The sequence below is a fragment of the Aegilops tauschii genome, chromosome 7, assembly GCF_002575655.3.
Source record: "Aegilops tauschii subsp. strangulata cultivar AL8/78 chromosome 7, Aet v6.0, whole genome shotgun sequence".
In the NCBI taxonomy this organism is placed as follows: Eukaryota; Viridiplantae; Streptophyta; class Magnoliopsida; order Poales; family Poaceae; genus Aegilops; species Aegilops tauschii.
In genome coordinates, this window is record NC_053041.3 from 556,907,579 (window position 1) to 556,929,070 (window position 21,492).

At 43.6% G+C, this 21,492-nt stretch overlaps 1 protein-coding gene, 1 long non-coding RNA gene, 14 other non-coding genes and 1 pseudogene across 16 annotated transcripts; 16 read left to right on the forward strand and 1 right to left on the reverse strand.

The window, feature by feature from the left end:
- Window positions 1–8,925: 8,925 nt before the first annotated feature.
- On the reverse strand, window positions 8,926–11,575 carry LOC109761774 (uncharacterized). Its single transcript, XM_020320596.4, has 2 exons — window positions 11,413–11,575; window positions 8,926–10,458 (listed from the first exon to the last, which is right to left on the reverse strand). Exons 1-2 carry the CDS (start codon window positions 11,505–11,507, stop codon window positions 9,273–9,275), a joined length of 1,281 nt encoding a protein of 426 aa, XP_020176185.1. The 5' UTR covers window positions 11,508–11,575; the 3' UTR covers window positions 8,926–9,272.
- Window positions 11,576–16,216: 4,641 nt separating this feature from the next.
- LOC120970088 (small nucleolar RNA Z103) lies at window positions 16,217–16,315 on the forward strand. Its single transcript, XR_005764836.1, has one exon. It is a non-coding gene; the product is annotated as a small nucleolar RNA Z103 (small nucleolar RNA).
- Window positions 16,316–16,392: 77 nt separating this feature from the next.
- LOC120970087 (small nucleolar RNA Z103) lies at window positions 16,393–16,491 on the forward strand. The gene has a single exon (XR_005764835.1). It is a non-coding gene; the product is annotated as a small nucleolar RNA Z103 (small nucleolar RNA).
- A 205-nt stretch (window positions 16,492–16,696) lies between these two features.
- LOC120970089 (small nucleolar RNA Z103) lies at window positions 16,697–16,795 on the forward strand. Its single transcript, XR_005764837.1, has one exon. It is a non-coding gene; the product is annotated as a small nucleolar RNA Z103 (small nucleolar RNA).
- Window positions 16,796–17,343: 548 nt separating this feature from the next.
- On the forward strand, window positions 17,344–17,426 carry LOC120970099 (small nucleolar RNA R16). The gene has a single exon (XR_005764845.1). It is a non-coding gene; the product is annotated as a small nucleolar RNA R16 (small nucleolar RNA).
- Window positions 17,427–17,500: 74 nt separating this feature from the next.
- On the forward strand, window positions 17,501–17,585 carry LOC120970171 (small nucleolar RNA U36a). The gene has a single exon (XR_005764909.1). It is a non-coding gene; the product is annotated as a small nucleolar RNA U36a (small nucleolar RNA).
- A 44-nt stretch (window positions 17,586–17,629) lies between these two features.
- On the forward strand, window positions 17,630–17,725 carry LOC120970081 (small nucleolar RNA Z223). Its single transcript, XR_005764829.1, has one exon. It is a non-coding gene; the product is annotated as a small nucleolar RNA Z223 (small nucleolar RNA).
- Window positions 17,726–17,861: 136 nt separating this feature from the next.
- On the forward strand, window positions 17,862–17,976 carry LOC120970095 (small nucleolar RNA Z278). The gene has a single exon (XR_005764841.1). It is a non-coding gene; the product is annotated as a small nucleolar RNA Z278 (small nucleolar RNA).
- A 114-nt stretch (window positions 17,977–18,090) lies between these two features.
- On the forward strand, window positions 18,091–18,195 carry LOC120970159 (small nucleolar RNA snoR97). Its single transcript, XR_005764898.1, has one exon. It is a non-coding gene; the product is annotated as a small nucleolar RNA snoR97 (small nucleolar RNA).
- Window positions 18,196–18,304: 109 nt separating this feature from the next.
- Window positions 18,305–20,955, forward strand: LOC120968147 (uncharacterized). The gene is made up of 2 exons (XR_005762329.3): window positions 18,305–20,574; window positions 20,663–20,955. It is a non-coding gene; the product is annotated as an uncharacterized lncRNA (long non-coding RNA).
- Window positions 19,162–19,286, forward strand: LOC120970164 (small nucleolar RNA snoR83). Its single transcript, XR_005764903.1, has one exon. It is a non-coding gene; the product is annotated as a small nucleolar RNA snoR83 (small nucleolar RNA).
- On the forward strand, window positions 19,561–19,645 carry LOC120970167 (small nucleolar RNA snoR8a). Its single transcript, XR_005764906.1, has one exon. It is a non-coding gene; the product is annotated as a small nucleolar RNA snoR8a (small nucleolar RNA).
- Window positions 19,771–19,866, forward strand: LOC120970064 (small nucleolar RNA R30/Z108). The gene has a single exon (XR_005764816.1). It is a non-coding gene; the product is annotated as a small nucleolar RNA R30/Z108 (small nucleolar RNA).
- LOC120970170 (small nucleolar RNA snoR31) lies at window positions 19,932–20,024 on the forward strand. Its single transcript, XR_005764908.1, has one exon. It is a non-coding gene; the product is annotated as a small nucleolar RNA snoR31 (small nucleolar RNA).
- Window positions 20,070–20,167, forward strand: LOC120970150 (small nucleolar RNA snoR31/Z110/Z27). The gene has a single exon (XR_005764893.1). It is a non-coding gene; the product is annotated as a small nucleolar RNA snoR31/Z110/Z27 (small nucleolar RNA).
- LOC120970157 (small nucleolar RNA snoR77Y) lies at window positions 20,237–20,317 on the forward strand. Its single transcript, XR_005764896.1, has one exon. It is a non-coding gene; the product is annotated as a small nucleolar RNA snoR77Y (small nucleolar RNA).
- On the forward strand, window positions 20,349–20,482 carry LOC120970147 (small nucleolar RNA Z112; annotated as a pseudogene).
- Window positions 20,956–21,492: the final 537 nt, after the last annotated feature.

The following is a 21,492-nucleotide window of genomic DNA, read 5'->3' on the forward strand; positions in this document are numbered from 1 at the left end:
TCAAACTCCACGTTACACGTCTCCTCAATAAGTCCCATGGACTTATTGAGAACACGGTAAGCATGGGAGTTTGTAGCATAACCAACAAATATGCCCTCATGAGCTCTAGTCTCAAATTTAGACAAACGAACACCTTTCTTGAGAATGAAACACTTACACCCGAACACCCGAAAGTACTTGAGGTTGGGCTTGTTACCGGTGAGTATCTCATATGGAGTCTTGTTCAAGCCTTTGCGGAGATAGAGCCGATTTGAAGCATGACACGCGGTGTTGATGGCTTCGGCCCAAAAGTTGTATGGAGACTTGAACTCCGCCATCATGGTCCTTGCCGCATCCATCAACGTCCGGTTCTTCCTCTCCGCAACACCATTTTGTTGAGGGGTGTAAGGTGCGGAATATTGATGCTTGATCCCCTCATCACTAAGAAACTCATCCAGGGTGTAGTTCTTGAACTCGGTGCCGTTGTCACTTCTTATAGTCAAGATCTTTGCATTGTGTTGACGTTGGGCTTCATTTGCAAAGTCAATGACTGTTTGTTGGGTCTCACTCTTCCTCTTGAAAAAGTACACCCAAGTGTATCTAGAATAGTCATCCACAATTACCAAGCAATATTTTCTACCCCCAAGACTATCAAAGGATGGAGGCCCAAAGAGATCCAAATGAAGGAGCTCCAAGGGCCTCTTCGAGTAAATGAGAGTCGTGGGAGGGTGAGCCTTCTCATGAAGCTTTCCTTCGATACAAGCACTGCAAGCACGATCTTTAGCAAAACTAACGTTCGTTAGTCCACGGACATGGTCCCCCTTGAGAAGACTTTGCAAAGATCTCATATTGACATGGGCTAAACAGCGATGCCAAAGCCATCCCACGTCAACTTTAGCCATTAGGCATGTCGCGGTCTTAGTGGGTCGCTCCGAAAAGTTAATCACATAGAGACCGTTCTCGACATGCCCAACAAAGGCTACTTTAAGAGTCTTGCTCCACAAGAGGGCCACGGTATCAATATCAAAGAAAGTGGCAAAGCCCATGATAGCAAGTTAACGAATGGAAAGTAAATTGTATGCAAGGGACTCAACTAGCATGACCTTCTCGATCGTGAGATCATGAGAAATGACAACTTTGCCGAGTCCCAATACCTTAGAAGACAAGGCATCACCCCACTCGACATTGGTGGGCATAGATGGAATATTGTGCACGTCCACCACCAAGTCCTTGCTTCCGGTCATATGATTTGTAGCTCCACTATCGAGCAACCATGATCCCCCACCGGAAGCAAACACCTACAAGAGATCAATGCTTGGTTTTAGGTACCCATCTTGTAATGGGTCCTTTGATGTTAGTAACAAGGGTCTTAGGAACCCAAATGGACCATTCAATATACTCATGAGGAGAACCAACAAATTTGGCATAAACATGCCCATCACTTGCACGACATAACACATAAGAAGGATTAAAGTCGCCGGCTTTGTTGGATGGGGTGGAATTGCCCTTCTTGACACCGTCACCCTTCGCATTGTTCTTCTTCTCCTTGGAAGTACCCTCTCCCTCTTTCACAAAAGTTTGCTTGAGAGGGGGAGGTCGTTTGGTCTTGTCATTCTTCTTCTTGTTCTTGGGCTTGGGAGCGAACCCAATCCCCTCCTTGGCTACAACTTCCTTTTGGTTTCTCAAAAGGTCGTTGAGGTTCTTCTCACCTTGTATGCATGACACAAGGCCTTTCTCAAGTTGCTCCTTCAACTTAGCATTCTCCTCAACAAGATGCACATGCTCACAACAAGGGTTAGTAGCATTTGCATTATCAATTAACACCATATGAGGAAAGGTGGCTTTCTCCTTAGTTAGCATTACTTGGAGTTGATCATGAGACTCCTTGAGGCTAGCATGAGCACCCTTCAAGACTTTGTGAGCCTTGTCGAGAATGTCAAACTCCACTTTAAGTCTAGCAAGATCAACCCCAAGTTTTGCCTTCTCGGAGTTTAGCACACGAGACACAACAAGAGCATGATCAAGATCTTTCTTTAACTTAGCATGATCATCGTTGTATGACTCCTCAAGAGCCAAACGAAGACCACGCTCTTCATCAAGAGCATTGGAAAGATCCGAAATCTCATCGGCATAGTCACGACTATGCCCCTCCATCTTAGAGATGGTATCTTCGTGAGCCTCGATCATGTCATTGGCTTCACCAAGTTGTTCCAAGAGAGCAACGAAGTGCTTCTTGGATTTACCCTTGAGTTTACCCATAAAGATCTCAAACTCATTTTCCTCCACATTAGTCCCCTCATGTTCATCAATGCTATCCATCGAAGAAGGATGATTAATGATGGTAGTTTTGATGTTGGAGGTTACCTTATTGGTGGCTTTAGCCATGAGGCACTTGGCGGTGATGTTCTCATTGGGTGAGTCGAAGAGAGACACCCGTGGAGTCTTCGCAATGGCAACGGAGGCCATGGCAACCGACTCACCATCTTCATCATCGTCATCATCCTCATTGTACTCTTCTTGTACCACCAACGCCTTGGGAGAAGTCTTCTTGGTGAAGTTTCTCTTGTTGGGGAACGACTTGGCCTTGTCTTTTCTAATGAGCTTGCCACCATTGTCTTCCCTCTTCTCGTAAGGGCACTCCACAACAAAGTGGCTCACATTGCCACAATTGAAGCAAGTCCTCATCCGTTGCTTGCCCTTTGCGCCACTTGAATTGCTCTTGTTGAAGTTTGGCCTTGTGTTCTTCTTGCTCCAAAATTGCCTTGAAGCAAGAGCCATGTGTTCATGATAGGCATACTTCGTATCTTCGAGGTCGCCCTCCTCTTCTTCCTCTTCATCCTCTTCCTCCATACTAACCTTGGCCTTTAGAGCAAGGTTGGGCTTCTTTACTCTTTGAGAACGAAGAACCGCATTGTCGGCGGTCTTGTCCAAGATGCTCATAGCAACAAATTCATCCAACACTTCACTTGATGATAAGGTGTGGAAGTCCGGCCTTTGACGAATTACAGAGGACATGGCTTTGTGGTAGGGCATCATTGCCTTGAGGAATTTGCGCTTGATCCAATTGTCATCCGTGTCCTTACTTCCATGATCTCGGAGAGAGACCGCGAGTTTGGTTACTCTCCGAAAAAGCTCACGAGGTTCTTCATCTTATTTCATTGCAAACTCGTCGGCTTCATCTTGCACCACTTCATAGTTGGAGCGTTGAATGCTTGCGCTTCCCCGATAGAGGGAAACAACTTGGAGCCAAGCATCTTTGGCCACGGTGTAAGGCCGGAGATGAGGAAGATCTTCGGGTGGGATTGCTTCTTGGATGATGAAGAGAGCATTCTCATTGAATTGATGATCCACAACTTCTCTAGGAGTGAAGTTACTTCGGTCATGCGGATAAAAACCCTCTTCAATGATTCTCCAAAGATTAGTGTTCACATGATTTAAATGACGCTTAAAACGATAGACCCAAGAATCAAAATCTACATTCTTCTCAATCTTAGGGGCCGGGCCGTCATGATTCAAATGAGTGGACCGGTCCCATTTTTATCACTAGAACAAGGAGCTTTCTCGCTAGTAGCTTCCCCCTTGTCGGAGGTAGCATCCGTCACCTTGTTAGCGGGATCACCCACTTTCAACGGTGCGGTGGTAAGTTTAAGCCCTTCTAAGAATTTATTCAACATGCTTTCGACCTTGGTCGTCATGGAGGTTTTCAATGTGTCCAACGCCACATTGAATTCCTCACGAGAGGCCGCGGTTCCCCCATCTCCCGTAGACGAGACTGGATTCTCACCGGAGTGCTCCTCCACACCGTCTACGACGTCAACCATACTCTTTGGACGGTAAAGTCCTTAATAAAGAGACGAGGCTCTGATACCAATTGAAAGGATCGATATAGTTGACTAGAGGGGGGTGAATAGGCAACTAACAATTTTTAGCTTTTCTTTACCAAATTAAACTTTGCATCAAAATAGGTTGTCTAGATATGCAACTAAGTGAACAACCTATATGATGCAATGACAACAATCACGCAAGCAAGTAAGAGATATAACACGAGTAAACTTGCGAAAGTAAAGGAACGAGATAACCAAGAGTGGAGCCGGTGAAGACGAGGATGTGTTACCGAAGTTCCTTCCTTTTGAAGGGAAGTACGTCTCCGTTGGAGCGGTGTGGAGGCACAATGCTCCCCAAGAAGCCACTAGGGCCACCGTATTCTCCTCACGCCCTCACACAATGCGAGATGTCGTGATTCCACTATTGGTGCCCTTGAAGGCGGCGACCGGACCTTTACAAACAAGGTTGGGGCAATCTCCACAACTTAATTGGAGGCTCCCAACGACACCACAAAGCTTCACCACAATGGACTATGGCTCCGCGGTGACCTCAACCGTCTAGGGTGCTCAAACACCCAAGAGTAACAAGATCCGCTAGGGATAAGTGGGGGGAATCAAATTTCTCTTGGTGGAAGTGTAGATCGTGGCCTTCTCAACCAATCCCGAGCAAATCAACAAGTTTGATTGGCTAGGGAGAGAGATCGGGCGAAAATGGAGCTTTTGGGGGAAGAGGTAAGTCAACTTTGGGGAAGAAGACCCCTTTATATAGTGGGGGGAACAAACCAACCGTTACCCCACTTCTGCCCCGCAAAGAGCGGTACTACCGCTGTGCCAGCGGTACTACCGCTTGCCACTATAAGCGGTACTACCGCTCCTCCTCGCGGTACTACCGCTTGGCCCACAGCGGTACTACTGCGGTGGGAGGGCGGTACTACCGCATATGAGCGGTACTACGCCCCCCCACAGCCGCGGCCAGTACCTAAAACCCGACACGAAAAAAGAGCCCTCGAATCGAGGCGGTACTAGCACGAGACCACCGCGGTACTACGGCTGGGGGCTACTAGCGGTACTACTGCTCTGGAGCGGTACTAGCGCTTGTGGCACCCAAGCGGTACTACCGCTCCGTCCCGCGGTACCACCGCTGGGACCAGAGTGAGCACACGGTTGGGGGCTACCAGCGGTACTACTGCTCTGGGCGGTACTACCGCTTGTAGCACCCAAGCGGTACTACCGCTCCGGCCCGCGGTACTACCGCTGGGACCAGAGAGAGCACACTGAGAAGAGAAACGAGCCCATCATCGAAACGGAAAGGCTCGGAGGGAGGGGCAAAGGAAGTGTATGTGATGATTCCGCCCTAGCCTTTCCAAGACGGACCCCCTCTTGATAGTACGGTGATCCCTATGAAACTAGTCCACCAAACTAATCCGAAAGGACTACACCGTCTTCACTTCAAGCTCTGAGGGGAGGGAATCGTCTCGTGCCAAAAGGATGAATCTCTGAAAAACACTCAATGCACACGATTAGTCCGCAAAAGCATTGTCATCAATCACCAAAACATCTTAGGGATAAATATGCCCTTACAAAGAGGAGGCATATCAGCTTTGGAAAGTCGTTCACTAGGAACAAAAGCGACGTGAACGCTCCTCTGTCCAAATATACCTACCCACCACACTGGCTAGCACCTCACGACTCCACTTGGGAGACCTCTGTTTGAATACCGGTCCTTTGTTTTTCACTTTTCTTTTTGCCAAGTGTGAAAAAAGCGAAAAATAGGTACATGGCAATTTTTCGCACTAGGTACAAATGTCATCACTACAATTTGTTTTGATTTATCTTGCAATGTTTTTAAATGCCAAACTACATGACAATTTTAATTGTATGCATCATTTCCAATTTTGCCATGTGTCTATGCCAATTTTAATTATGTAGACCATGATAGTTCTATTGTAGGTAGCATGAAAAATTAATTATTTAGACCATGGTGGGTTTTATAGATAGGATGGAAAAAAATTAGTTAGACCATGTAAATTTTGTTAATTAGACCATGTTATTTTCTTGTACACTGCATGACAATTTCATTATTTTAGATCATGACAATTTTTTCTGGTAGACTATGGCAATTTTATTAATTAGACTATGGTAATATTATTGTAGATGACATGGCAATTTCATTATTTTAGATCATGGCAATTTTTTCGGTAAGACCATGCCACTTTTATTAATTGTACCATGGCAATTTTATTGGAAGTAGCACGATTTTTTTAGAGCATGGCAGTTTTTGTTATTTTAGAGCTGGTTAGAGCGTGACAATATTTTATTACTACCTCTGTTCATTTTTATAAGACGTTCTAGACATTCAGACACTGTTCAAAACAGTACAAAGCAAGTTGTCTGAAACATCTTATAAAAACAAACAGAGGGAGTATTTTTGGAGTGGTTTTTAGAGCAACACATTTTTTGTTATTTTAGAGCATCACCATTTTTGTTTTGCAGTTTTATTATGTACACCCATGGCAAATCTGTGTGTAATTTTTTCTATGTTTTGTTTTCTAGATAACACGGCACATTTATTTTTAGATACCATTGTAAATTTTATGGGTTTCACCTCTAGCCTACCCCAACTTGTTTGGGACTAAAGGCTTTGTTGTTGTTGTTGTATTGTAAATTTTACAAATTACATGATGGTGGTTTTATATATTATAGCATGGCAATTTTTTAAAACTTAGATCATGAAAATTGTAAATTTATATTTCTATGCCTTTTTCATAAAAAACTTTGTTGTTCATGGCATTCCTTTTTGCAAAAAAAAAACAATTAAGTGGGCCTCTAGGCCAACCATGGGAAGCATGAAAAGTTTGCTGGAGGATTCCTCCCCCCAGTCGAGGTTCGATGCCTATTGGCATCCAAAACGTATCAAGCAAAGCTTTTCCCTAGAAATAGACTTTTTTACAAGGCGAGTGATACGCGCCGGCGCACCGGCCCAAATTTGGGCCGGTCACCATATAGCCGTGCGATTCAGCACATAACACCCGTTCGATCTGCTCTTAAAAATCGTCTTCTTCCTTCCGTAGGTCAACGCAAGCAGAAAAAATGCTCGATCTGATTGTGCCTCCGGCCAGCGTGCCATCCAGCGAGGGCAGCAGCGCGCCCTCCGGCGAGGGCAGCAGCACCTCCGCTTCCCTCCTCGCGACACCGCTCGTCGCAGCTCCCCCGCATCACCACGCGCCCCCGGTTGCAGCACACAGTCTAGCTCCCCATCTCCTTCCATGAAACGCCTCGTAGCATCACATGGCCACGAGCGATGTGTCTCCCACGATGCCGGTTTCCCCCGGATGCATCTCCTCCAGCCGCCGGCCGGCTTGCCCCTCCCCCGCTCTGCCAGCATCTCGTGCTGCTCACCATTGTAGTAGCTGTGCATGGATGTAGCAAAAATCATTGCGGGTCGTAGCAAAAACCGAAGACAGTTGTAGCAAATATACCCGTCGCCATCGATGCATGTGGAAGCACTGCCATGAACGGATGTAGCAATAGTCGATGACGGTTGCAGCAGAAAAACATCGTCGCCTCCGCCGCACGTCGCAGCTAAGGCGTGAATGATGTAACAAATTTCTAGACTAGACAGTTGCAACAAAAAAATTGCCGGATGTAGCTATGCACGTTGTCGGATGCAGCAAAAACCCGACGATGTAGCTCCCCCTGTCATGTTGGTCCATCGCCGGTTCCAGCAAAAAAAAATGCCGGTTGCAGCAAAATAGACACATGGTTTCAGCAAAAATACATATGCCTTCGTCGCCTGCTCTGTTGGTTGTAACACCGCACATTGCTGGTTGCAGCTCCCTGCGGTGCTGGTTCCAGCAAAACGGCGGCGTGCCGTTATTGCCATGGAGCAGCCGGATGCAGCCGGTGCTCATGCTGGGTCGTAGCAGCGCGCATGCTGTTGCTAAGACGCGGACGTGAAGAAGTACTAGGAGACGTGGGCTGGAGGTAGAAGAAAGGGAAGAGATAAGATTGAAAAAGGGTCCAGTTGTGCAGGACCCACCATGTGCAGGGAGCAGTTTACGTGGTGCGCGTGCAATCGTGCTGCATGTGCGGGATTTGTGCGTGAGAGCGAGCGGCCGGCCGGCGCGCCGTTCCGAAACGTTTCCCTTTTTACAAATAGTTCATTGCACCACCGGAAGTGAGAAGGAAAGTACCACCGACGTCTTGTACACTTCAAAAGAGGGTGGTTCCTAAAAAAAAAGAGGGTGAGAACGTGAGAAAGGTTGCTAAGAGCCTCTCTAGCCGATCCATTAAAGGCTTTAGAGGAGTAAAACCTTAACTTTTGAGGGGTAAAACTGCACCTAGCCTATCCCTTAGTATCTTTTAGAAGAGTAAAAAAATACTCATCATCGCGTCCGCCCCTTATATTTACTCGAGCGGCACCTCTTCTTCGGAAAATACCCTCCCCTCCCACGCTTCCACATGTGGCATACAAAAAAAGAAGTCAAATACGTATTTCTAAAATGGGCGGGTGTTTTATTGCTGGGCCGGGATTTTGTCTTTTTTGTACAACCTACAAATCACAGTATTTTCAAAAGATTTTTCACACGTTCCTGCGGACCACGTTTAAGTTTCCACAGATTTTTTATTTATTTTTAAACTTTCAAATATGATTTTTGTATTTTTTTTAAATACCGAGCTCACTAATGCTCGGTCTCCATTGGCATTTTCCGGCCATATAAGGGCTATCCTTTAACACTACATGCTTCATAGATCTTTTGAAAACTATCTTAATACGGTGTCAAACAATAGAACAAAAGATGCTCACGCCGGGCTACTTGTTTTCGACCACTTATCTTGATTTTGCGCAAGGTGGAGAGATCAATTGCTCTGCTTTACAAGCTCCCAAGTAAAATTACAACCGCACAGTGATGATCCAAGAGACCGCCACTCAGACTTGGGATTGAGCTGCAGTTCAAATGGCTACTCTGACCCGAGCTGCTGAAGTGAACAAACACATGCAACTATATATCTTGTAAACGCAGGCTGCCAATCCTCATCCACTGGGGCATGCATGCTGCTTAGTGTCGAGTCGCTCCAGCTTTAGACAAAAAGTGGAGCAAAATACTGCAATGACCAAACATTGTATATAATGCTAAAACTTGTACTGAATCTTCTAAAAAACCAGCCAAACGGGTGAGTACAAACTTCTATACGGCAGAAAACTCATCAAGGCGAAAATACATGGAAGCGCAAAGAGTCGGTCCAAACTTCCGAAGTCATTCTAAGTAGATTGGCACCAGGCATCAACAAATGAAACCACATTACAACCAGCCATGTCAATATACATATTAAATGGCCTTGAACACATAACACTGGTGCCAGGTGAGGAAACCATTGTAGTTGCAGGAGCTGATCGCTAACTAATAAAGTTAAAACAGCAGAAATAGCCAGTGCTTGTGCAAGACTAGCCAAAACCCTTCAGCAACATCACTGGCTAGTACCATAGACTAGACTGGGGTACAGCCAGAGGCTAGCCAGATGACTGTAGTCCGACGGGAATGAAAGACCATAGTAAAGGCTGTGAACAGTTTCTTTTCGCACTCGCTGGCCAACCTCAACAGCAGTCCAAGTTTCATCGGGATCATCAAATAGCTTGGCAACATAAACGCGGTTACTTTTCCCTCCCCATCTTTCAGGGCTCATGCAAGCAAATGCAGGATTCCTCCTATCAAGGCTAACAAACAGAGCTTGATTTTCCAGCTTCTCCTTCTTCACCCACTTGGCTGGCTCGACAGAAAAGTCAAGGTGAAAGACCTCAAAGAAGCGATAACACGAGTCATCATTCAACTCGTCAGATCCTATGCGAAGGTCAAGCATGAGAAGCATGTCACCAGAGACCACCAACCATGGGCTAATAAAAAAGGATTCAGGGTCCCGCGCGATTTTTACTTTCTGCATGCTGAATTCAGGTGACAAGTGTATAGTGTGGAGCCTCACAAGAACATCCATGACAAAGGTGACACCTTTGAAGAACACTATCTGATGGATGCGTTCACCTTTAAGGGTAAGAGGGTGTTCTGACCAGGAGTTTGTTCCAACCTGCCACTCAAACATGGAGGTTCTCGAGCATAGGAGGAGGCATGAGTTGGGTGAACTAAGTGGACCTGTAAGAATGCCTATGCCACCAAAGTACCCAAGGCGGTTGTTGGATCGAAGTTTGGGGGGCTTCACCTTCGTACCACTGTGCACATCAACAAGGAGGCAGTGCTCCTCATAGGAGAAGATAAGATACCCATATGAGCAGCCCAAATAGTGCATCTGATTTGGAGTGTTTTGGGGCACAGAACAGCAAAGGGATACGTTTTTGTGGGTAGGATCACTCAGCTTCCATTTGCAGTCAGATAAAAGGACGGGCTTAATACCATGGCTATGCGGACGAGCATAAAGATTTGGTTTTAGGTGCAAAGGCGGAAAGTTGGAGGTATAAATGGAGGGGAAGGAAGAAAATGCAACGCGCCAAGAGCGGCAAGTGCCTATAAAAGCAAGGAAGTCGTGGAAAGAATTAAAAAGAGCAATGATCTCATGAAGCAGGGTGTCCGGGAGATCTGCACAAACATGAGGTCCTGACGACAGCAAGGAGGTAGAGCCTGAGGTGCCTACAACAGCAACTTCTCTGTCCAAGAGAAAATCCAAGAGTAATGGATCAGAATAAATAAGCGAAACATATTAGAGAGTAGAGACATACAACTAATAAACTGTCAGTAGGCTTTAACTGAACAGTAAGGCAAACAGAGAGTGTCTATTTAAGCATGCTAAATTTCCACCAGAACAATATACGCCGGAACCACCTACAGCTTGATTTTTTTTTCCACAATGGCAATAACTAGAATATATTTCAGTGAGCCAACCATATGTAAAATTGTTTATTTCAAATCATGGCAGAGGTTATTTTTTTTGTAGAGTATCCTCAAACAGGCAGTGGTACCACCACTACTGACAACAGTAATACTCACGAGAGGCGCTTTTCCTTGATTTTACTTTGGATCCAACCTACCCGCCCAATAAACCAAGTCACATCAGGAGATGAATATAACATTTTACATTATATAAAAAGGGCAATAAAGCCTGTTGCATGTTTATGTGGACAGTTTCGAATTTTCGATTGTTTTTAGTTTATCCCTTGTCGATAAACGGTGTCACCGTAAAAATATCCATCAAATCCCTTGTCAATAAACATAGTTCTAGGCAGGATTTAGAAGTGGTCTGGAATTGACTTGTTCCATGTTAGACCAATACTAATGCAAACTGTATTCCTAAACTAAAAGGCTTACAGACTTGCACCGATTCAGAAATTACCACTAGTCCACTACTAGTTCACCAAAATACCCTACATATCACTGCCAGTTCATCTGTCACCAACATCACTAGTAATTCACCGAAACACCCCACGAATGCCTGCTAATTCACCAAAAGACTCTTGAAATTTCACTACTGATTGATTCACTAAAGCGGCAGTGGTGATCGATTGATGCGTGGCCGGTGTTGTTCACCCCCTTATTACCTCAATTAAACAGGTCATGATCAAGGAGGGGTGGCGATCGAAGAGTGAGGCGGCGAGGGTACTGACCTGGAGCTGAGAGCAGCGGGTTCCGGCGGCGAGGGTTCGGCGGCCTGCCGCAGAGTGCGCGCTCTTCTGCGCCGGCGGGAGCGGGTGCCGGCCATCCGCAAGCCACGCCCCTCCGCGACGTCGTCAGCGAGGAGAAGGAGGCGGCGCAGCTCGTCGATGCGGCAAAGAGAAACTCGCGTCTCCTATACGAGAAGGCCTTTGAGAGGACGGGTTGGCCTTGTAGGCACGGGCCTTGTAGGCTGGCTCTTTTCAGTTTTTCCTTGGCCTCTGAAAACAAGGTCTATAAATTTTGTCTAAAGTATTTCTCAAAAAAAAAATTATCTAAAGTTGTTTAAAGGAAAAACGTCCAAAGTACTAGATATTTTTACGGTAGAGGGGAATTTTTAACAAAATATAATCTGTGCAAAGGGAATTGCAAGATAGCATAAACCATTGCTTTTCCAAGAGGATAATGTCATCCTGACTTGGTCCGCAATGTTCATTAGGCCTACCGCAAATGACTTTTTTTTTACGGGATAAACTTTCAATCTATTCATCATCTTTCAAAGCAGTACAAAGAACACTAGAAGTAAAAATTACATCAAGGTCCATAGACCACCCAGCGGCGACTACAATTACTTGAGCGAGCCGAAGGCGCGCTGCCATCATCGCCCCTCCCTCACTTGAGCCGGGCAAACCTTGTTGTAGTATACAGTCGGGAAGTCGTCGTGCTAAGGTCCAAAAGGACCAACGCACCAGAACAACAATCGCCGCCGATGAAGAGAAGCGTAGAACAGAAGGATCCAATATGCAGACACATGAACACAAACTAACGAAGGACAGATCCATGTGGATCCACCGAAAACAAACGCCGACCGAATCCCGCGAGATCCGCCGGAGACACATCTCCACACGCCCTCCGATGATGCTAGACGCACCATCAAAACGGGGACTAGACGGGGAGAACTTTATTCCAACTTCAGGAAGCCGCCACCGTCTTGTCTTCCTGAGCAAAACACAAACCCTAAACGCACACAGAAAAACCTTCAAAAATGAAGCAGGAGCCCTCCCACCGGCAAGAGCCGAGATCCATCACGCCTCCATGACTCTCTAGCAGTGAGTGCTACCAGTAGAAAAGACAACAATGATCAAATGGAAAAGTCGGCATCAGTAGAATGCAGACAACATGAGCAGATGCATCACGAGGTTTACCTATCTAAGAAGTTTGATTCATCGAGATGAATGCGCAGAGATGACATCGAGCTATGCTCATGGCGTGCCGTCGATACAAACAAACCCTTACATAAAAAACAAAATTATGGCCAACTTCTTAGGGATACCGAAATCTTTCTTCTGTATCCACGAGAAAATATGAGTCATATGCCATCCTCCAGATCATCGTCCGCTGACACCCCAAACAGAAATACACACTTGTGTAACATTTCCATGATTGGTCCATGGCCACCGATGCTATAATATAATACCTCGTATAGCCAGATGCAGCAGTGTGCTACAACAAATACTAGGTATTGCTCACGTCGCTCGCTAACCGGAGAAGCCAACTAGATTGGCCTGTTTTAGTGGTAGCGAAGCTCTAGCTACAACCGGTTTTCTTTCACGGTACCAAGCTATATCTACACATGGCTTTGTTCAGCCGATTTTATGAAACTTTTGAGATCCTTCCTTTTGGGTTTGGGAAGGTTCTCCAAAAAAAACCTGCTTTTTTCAACAAGGTTTTTAGGTTTTCTTTCTATCATTTTTCTGTTATTCTTCTTTTTAATTTCCTTTTTTTCCTTTTAAGTGTCTTCCTTTTTAATCCGAGAACATTTCAATTACATGAATACTATTTGAATTCACAAAGACTTTCTAAACTTGTGAACATTTTTCAGATATGGGATATTTCTTAAATTAACAAACATTTTTTAATTCATGTTTTTCACATTTGTTAATGTTTTACAGTCATGTTTTCTTAATAAGCAAAAAATCATGAATTTGTGAACATTGTTTAAAATTAATAAAAAAACTGAAGTCCTATTTTTTTTTTAAATTCGCAAACATTACTCAAATTTGAGAATGTTATTTTAAATTCATGAACCTTTTTTTGACCTTGCTAAAAATCATGGGTGGATAACAAAGAACAGTGGCGGAGCTAGACTGAAAATGCTGGGGGGGCGGGGAACGTAAAAGATGAAGAGTTGAGGGGGCCAAACACTAATTTTTTTCCTAACCTAAGCCCTTCAAATAAAAAATTCTTTAGGGATATCTCCAAGACTGGGGGGGGGGGGGGCACAGCCCCCCAGCTCACCACATAGCTCCGCCGTTGAGAAAGACGACCATATGTTTTTTTTGGGTAAACACACTCGACTTTGTTACTCAAAAGAAAGTTTTTCAGGAATAACATCGGGATCAAGTTGGTTTAATAACACATGACACCCTAATGACAAAATCAGGACATGTTTATAGCTAAACAATGCGCCTCGACATTTGACAGGCGCCCTTCATGGACAAAGGAGCAGGAACTGAACACCAAAGCTCGCTGCTTGATCTCCTTGATAATGATGATGTGAGTCATTTGTAGTCTGTGGCGGCTTCACATGAGAAAGATTGAGGTCAGCCGCCAGCGCTAAACCCTCCCTCGAAAAAGACCAAACCCTCTCAACAGTTTTGGTAGAAAGTGCACACCCATTAGACCTTGGGTCTTGGTCCATTTTCTTCTCCGCCCCACATGCACACTCGTTTTTTTCCACTTCTCACGCTAGGGTTTAGGAAACACACTGTTGGGATCTTATCCGCACCGCACGCATGTTCTGTTCATGTTATGGGTTTCTTGGCCGGTTCTGTACCTTTTTACTTCAGTTTTCACCTTTTTCTATTTGTTTTGTCCCTTTTTAAAATTTGCAAAAGTTGTTCAAATTCTTGTTTCTTTGAAATCATGAACATTTTTAAAATTCTTGATCTTCTTTTATTCATGATGTTTTTTCCAAAATAGCGAACATTAATCATCTACACAAACACATTTTAAAATCCATGAACTTTTTTGAAATGTGTGAACCTTTTCTGAGTTGGTGAGTTTTTTCAAATTCACGAAAATTTTCAATTCATGACCTTTTTTTGAATTTGCAAACTTTCCAAATTCATGATATTGTTTTTCAAATTCAAATACCTTTTTAAAATTCATGACCTTTTTCTAAAATCTAGAAACTATTTTTCGGTTTCACACTTTTTTTAACAGTATTAAAAAAACCAGCTCTTTTTTTCCTATACCAGACCAACAGCAGAAAAAATTGGACAAACTAGCGAGCGGCCGAGCAGGCGTGACACCTAGGCCCAGCCGAGCGTGAATTAGGGCGACACTAGGCCCGTGCGGTGCCGCCATAATTTTGCCGCTTGTAACGGGCCGGGCCTCACAACATTGGCGTGCAGGCCTTATGCCCAGGGTTCACGTCAAGCCGGCTACAAAAGGAAGGGAGCAGAACCCTAATCTCCCCGTCCTCACGCCCCATCTGCTCCTTGCGACCCCCTCCCACCGCCGCCACGCTCCTGTGCCCTCCTCGCCTCGCCTCCTGTAACCACGCCGCCGCCCCCTCTCGCCCAGTTTCGCTCGTGCTCTGGTCATCGGCGCCGCGCGGGACGAGCTGCGGCCACGTCTCCGCCGTCGTCGTCCACCGGATACCCGGACCTGCGTAGCCTGGCAGCGCTTGAGAGCCGCACGGCCGCCCAACCTGAAACAGCTGCCGCAGCGGTTCCGCTTTCTGTTTTCAAGTAATATCGGTGAAACGGGAGGCGAGCTCCCACAGATCTGTATCGATCCCAGTAGGCTCAGTCCCGGTAGATCTTTACGTTGAACGCATGTCTTTGGCTGTTGTTTTGCTTGTGCGTTCTCGGGTTCGACTTAGCAATGAATTTCTCAGTTTATGCAGTTTCGTTGTGGTTGATTGACGTCCCAGTGAAGATAAAATTCTGGTCCGAAGACGACTGATGACTGGTTTTAGCCTCAAGCCATCTTGTCTCGCCGTTTTTGGTGAGCTGGTGGCTTGGGCCTAAAACTATTGTTGAGGGTCGTCGATGATGGCCATATTAGCTATGAGATCTGAGGGATACCTTCAATATCGTTACATAATGCTTCCTTCTCATTTGGTTTCTACTATACACCAGGGTGTAGCATTGAGTGTTTTATTATTGTCCTGTTCAGTAGTTTTGTCTGTGGTATCTAGCTCAAGTAGCAGTTAGTGTCCCAATGAAGAAAAAATTTCAGTACCAAAGATGAATGGTCGATTAGTTTTAGCTTCAAGCCATTTTAGTGTATTCTTTGTACCTGTGGCTTGTGGCTAAAACTAGTCTGCTTTTAATGTTCATCCGTGATGGCCATAGCTATGAGATCTGAGGGATGCCGACCATTAGAGCCTCATACCCCATTTCATCTTTGGTCAACGTCATTTGCTCTGCTATTTATAGTATACATTCTGTGTCTGATGAGTTTGATTTGTTCCAGTTTGACTGCCCTAAGTATTTTTTCTGTTAGCAGATCTTGCACTGTACTGTCTTCTCGTCAGCCAAAGAATTTTTTAAATGGTCTTAGCTCCATATTAGCTAGGAGATCTGACGGACATAATCAAGTGGGTCCTGTTAGCCAATAATTTTTTAATTTTTTTAGGGCCATATTAGCTCGGAGATCTGATGGGCATAATCAATTGGACCTGTTAGCCAAGAATTTTTTTAAGTTGTTTTAGGGCCATATTAGCTAGGAGATCTGATGGTCATCATCAATATGATTACATGGTCCTTACTTTCTCTCTTGGTTTTTGAGACTTGGTTCTTGATGTAGATGGAAGTGAGGATCCTTTCCCCAGCTGATCGACTATGATTATACTGTGCGCACATGTAATCCTTTATCAGAGGATTCCAAGCCAGAAATCTGATCCATCTCGCATGACAGCCTCTATATCTCCCCTTTCTCTCTTATACTTGACCTCTATTTTTCTTATTTGATTGGTAAATTGAATGGAAGTGAGGATCCTTTCCCCAAATGATCGACTATGATTATACTGTGCGCAACTGTAATCCTTTATCAGAGGATTCCAAGCCAGAAATCTGATCCATCTTTGTTATCTTCTGCAACCTTGGTTTTTCAATTTTGTTTTTATTTTACTAAGAAAACTCAATGGACTTAGCGTCCTTTCTAACTATACTGTGCACAAATTTAATCCTTTATAACAGGATTCCAAACCAGAGATCTGATGCACCTTGCTTTGTTTTGTTCTATTTTAACTTTCTGATTGGGCTTTGTTTCATTTTTTGAAGTTGAATGGAAGTGATTATCCTTTCCCCAAATGATCGACATTGATTAAACTGTGCGCAACTGTAATCCTTTATCAGAGGATTCCAAGCCAGAAATCTGATCCATCTCGCTCAACAATCTCAACCCCCGTTGATCTGTTGGTATTGTTTTTTTGTCCTGATTTGTAAATGGAATAGAAGTGAGGATTCTTTATCTCTTTTGATTGTGCTTTGTTTAAAAATTATCTTGTGTTTACTGTCATTTCATATTGTGTTATTGTTTTCTATTGATCTGGTCTCAAATCTTTCTCGATGAAGAGAGTACAAGCAGACGGGCGGTCTGAACTGATGCCATGTTGATATGTCTGCATCATCAGTGCTTACCCTTGTGGATAGCATCAGAGAGAAAACAAAGATCTTTCTTTTTGAACAAATAGGTTTCTGATCTCTTATTCTTAAATTCATGCCTTAGCTCAAATTCTTCCTCATAGACAGATGGTGTTCAGTTTATTACTTGACTCCAGTCTTTGTGGGACAGATCGGGTGAGGATAGTGGGATGGTTTACTTACCAACCGTTTTGCAGCATTTGCCATTGCTCTGATTCAAATGGTCTAACCGAGATTCTCCATTTCAGCTAAGCTTTGAATTCTTTTGATTCTTCTTGTGTGGCTTTGGGTGGCAAATGAGGTGAATATTGTATGCTAAACACTGAATCTTGGATATGTTTACAAAACTCCGCTTATTATCTGATGCCACACCTGCTTTGAACCACCTTTTCAAGTTCTCTTTTCTGCACTATTTCTTCATCACTCGTGTATTAAATTTGATTGATGGCAGTGATTTGAATCTTACCCGCGCTTCTGATTACTCCATGAAGTACAAGGGAAAACATGGTTGAATTTCTTAATATGAGCCATTCAAATCTTGTTCTCTCTCTTAGATTTGTGTGTTCTGGTTTTACCTTGGCTGTGATGATTAACACTTTCAGCAAACATGCCAGTTCTGCTTCTGAGAATTCATGACTGAAAATTTTGTTATACAAGATCTGAGCCATTTTGCACTTAGGAAAGCTGTGTTCTCCAATGGTAGATACCTGAAGATTAATGATTAATTACCTTGGTCTCTTCCATAAGTTCTATCAGCATGTAAATTCTTCTCAGCATGTAAATTCTTCTGAAACACCATCTGAATTGCCAATGACGCCACACCCAACATTTGGAGGTGCAGATAGCTCTAGGATCCTGTTTACAGGATGAACCTACCTGGAGGCGCTGTATCCACATGACATTCATGGGCAAGTCTGAGGTTCTTATGATCACGGAACTATTCTTCCTGTTTTCAAGTTGACTTCTGCTCTTTTTAATTGGTAAATTAAGTGGTTGTGTATTTATCTTTACCGAGTTTAACTATCCTCTCACAAGTACCTCTGATTTGCGGAAGAGGCTGAAAAACTCGCAGATTGTGTGTTGTCATCAGCTTCGTCTCTTTGTCCTACGAGATGGGAGTTAAATAACGACACCAGATTCACTCATATACATTCTGGCCTGAATCATCTGTGCAGCAGAACCAATGTAAAAGTTATCTTAGGAAACAAACTCATGTTCAATGTGATAGTCAGTTCAGCGTTGCAGTCTTATTTGCCTTAAACAGAACTGATGGAATAAAAACCTGAAAACATAAATAGAAACTGCTCTATGAAATATAAAAAAGCTGGGTGTACCATTGTCCTGTTTGAGTAGCTTTGTTTGTGGTATCTAGCTTGAGCAGCATTGTCCAGATGAAGAACAACATATAGTACCTAAGATGGCTTGAATTAGTTTTAGCTTCAATCCATTGTAGTCTTTATTTCTTCTGATTTGTGGTTAAAACTAGTTATTGTTCATGCTCTATTTCATAAGAGTGGAATAGGAAATTAAGATGAGGATGGTATCATCATAAAGAAAGATAAGAGTAATATAATATCGTATGCCAATAGCTATGAGATCCGAGGGATGCGTCTATTTGAGACATGATTTGTCCCCAGGAGTTGATTTGGCTCTGCAACACTTCTATTCCATTTTAAGATGTAGCCCAATAGAATGTGATGCCCACCTTATGTCGCCCTTTTGTTATCTAGGGAGGTTTTCTTCTCCATGAAATAACATTCTACAGATGATTAGAATATTTGGCTTAGATGTCCATGTGCCTCTTCCTTTCACTAGTGGACACCAGTGGCGCTTCATTCTCTTCTACATTAGTATGCTTTTGTATTTTCCTCTTCATCTTGTTTCATTAGACTTGTCAACAGTAGGTCGCCTTTGAGAGAACCTTGTGGATTTTGTCTTTCATGCTGGTTCCGTTGCGGGCGTTACACTGATCTAGAGCCTCCACCGTGTCTCACCCTCCACATCTGTTGCTGGGTGTTGGATTGGTTCTTAAACATTTTGAATCTAATCTTTGTTTTTCTATGGTTGTATGGCTGCTGTTTCTCATTTTTGTCAGTGGCCTTCATAATCCCGGATTAACTAGCTTAGCTGTTCTTCTGATTCATGGGAGGCCAAGACCGATGTCTGGGAGTTTCGTTGATAGCGCCTTCTTTACTAGTGGAGGTGCTTCATTAGTAACTTGCCACACAGACAAATTGATTTCTGCTTTTCTGTTTGTTCATGTGTTGATGTTCTGTTGGTTTGATTCGGGGAGCTCAGTCCCATTGTCCGGCCGCCGTTCTCTTGGTGGATCTGAGTTTACCAAGCTCCCGAAAGGTATTCAGGTGGCGCTTAGAGCACAAATCCGTCTGATGGATCTTGGGTTACGCTCGCCCCCAAATTCCTGTTTAATCTTTCTTCATGCTTTCTTTTGTCTTGTATAATTCGAGTTCTTGTTGCACCACTATTTTGGTGTTTTGAACTTTTGGGGGTGCAGTGATTATAAAACATTCCTCGTACTGACAGGAGATCCCTGTGAACGACTCCTATACACCCATAGAATCTGAGCATCAACAAACCATGCTTGTTTCATTGGATTCTTAATTTGTTTTCTTATTTTTAATATGCGGTTCATTGTTATTTTCACCTGATCTGTCTCTTTTCATTTCTGTGTTTTGATTTTGTTTGTTTCTTTTGGAGAGTTGCGATGAGGATAACAAGCTCCCTCTTCTGAAAGCATTGACGACATCGCTGGCAGAATCGAACCAATTAAATATTGCCACCACTGAGCAACTCCTTTTCAGTTGTTGACTATTTGGCATTCGCTTATTCTTGCCTTCAAGTCTGCAAAATCTGTTTGGATCATGAGGAGGTACTGATGCATAATCCAACACTTGATCCGAGGGCGGCTTGAGCCGCCCATGTGATGTCATCTTTGCATCTGAATCCACCATTGATTTTTTTCTCATTTGGTCCAGTTTTTTGTTAATCTGGTCAGTATCAGAGGATGAAACCTTGAAACAATCTTAGGACACCTTCTGACACAGTGCTTATTTTCCTGTGAATGAGAAGTCATTTATATTCTGATGATACACCCTGTTTCTTTGATTTTTTGGCCCAAGGTTTGATGTTTAGGGCCCTGTTTTCTATTAGAACGCAATTGGAGCCTATGATGATTAGCTTTATGTTGGAATTACCGTCAGATAACAAATGACGATATTTTTGCGGCTTTCTGAGGCTTAATACAGCTTAGCTCTTCTACTTTTTTTTGTATTTTTAACTTTCTTAACAACTCCTCCTCCCCTGCCAAGTGTCCTCCTTCGGAACCTTTGTAGTTTGGTCTGGGATGGCATCCCCGGTCGCACTTGTTTTTTTTCAGCTGTGTGAGTGATTTTAAACAGGTCTCTAGGGATTCTCTATTATCTTTGTTTGCTCTGATTTTTTTTTGCATATAGTATCTAAAATGTGCCAGTTGCCGCATCTCAACATTATCAGAATATGGTATGCTTGTGTTTTACGTGGTTATAAGAGACTACAATTCTGTTACTAGAATATAAGGTCTGTGCTTGATGAATTTCCATTGATCTAGGTTTGACAACCATGTCTGAGGTTCCAACTTCGAGGTACAGGTCGGCCATGACCGTAACTGTCCCAAGAGGCTGCAAGATAGCATTGCTTCTTTCTTAGTAGCAGAGCTTACGCTCTTCTGTTTTTCTTTATACTTTTGAACCCAAAAAGTTGAACCAGTTGGCTGTAGATTTGTGGAGAATATACACTTTTTTGCTGTATTAATAGAACATTTATTGTAATCCTGTTACTCTTATCTTATTTTGACATTTGTAAACATGTCTCGGTGCCATCCATAAATCGACTTTCCCTCTATGTTGAGTTCCAGTATTGATAAGAATTCAAGTTCTTATGTTATGCATGGATGTTGGATGAGAGACAGGAATATACCAATTATTAGTTGGGCTGTGACTATTCGGAGTTTTGAGTATGCTGTGTCTGCCTGTGGCACCGATGGGCTTCCTGAACTGTGCATCGGAGCGTCCAACCCCTTTTCACAATTCCGTGGAGGAAATGTTAAGTAGAGGGCTTGCTGACAGAAAAAAAAAGTATTTTTGCCTTTGCATTTTGTGTTCCCCTCCCACAGGAATCCCGCCGACCAGATAAACAGAATTGTTTTAGGTCGAATCATTTGCTGTGTGAAGATAAATGACTGTTTTTTATTATCTGTTGTAGCAAATTGAGAAGTGTGTGAAGTGCAATTGCAAATGGCTTGTTTTGTACACAAATACTATTCGTTGTTTTTTTTATTGGGTGACAAGTGGAGGGAACACAATCACCAGTTGATTGGTTCCGCTAGGGAATTAGCCTATCTACCATTATTTTTAATAATTTACAACCCATTTGCTAATT

What these genes read in the sequence shown, in the direction of transcription:
- LOC109761774 (XM_020320596.4), bottom strand. Translation starts at nt 11,507, where the DNA reads ATGGCCGGCACCCGCTCCCGCCGGCGCAGAAGAGCGCGCACTCTGCGG. An exon ending in CCCGCTGCTCTCAGCTCCAG is followed by an intron (nt 10,459 to 11,412) that starts GTCAGTACCCTC and finishes TCTCTTGGACAG; the next exon opens with AGAAGTTGCTGTTGTAGGCA.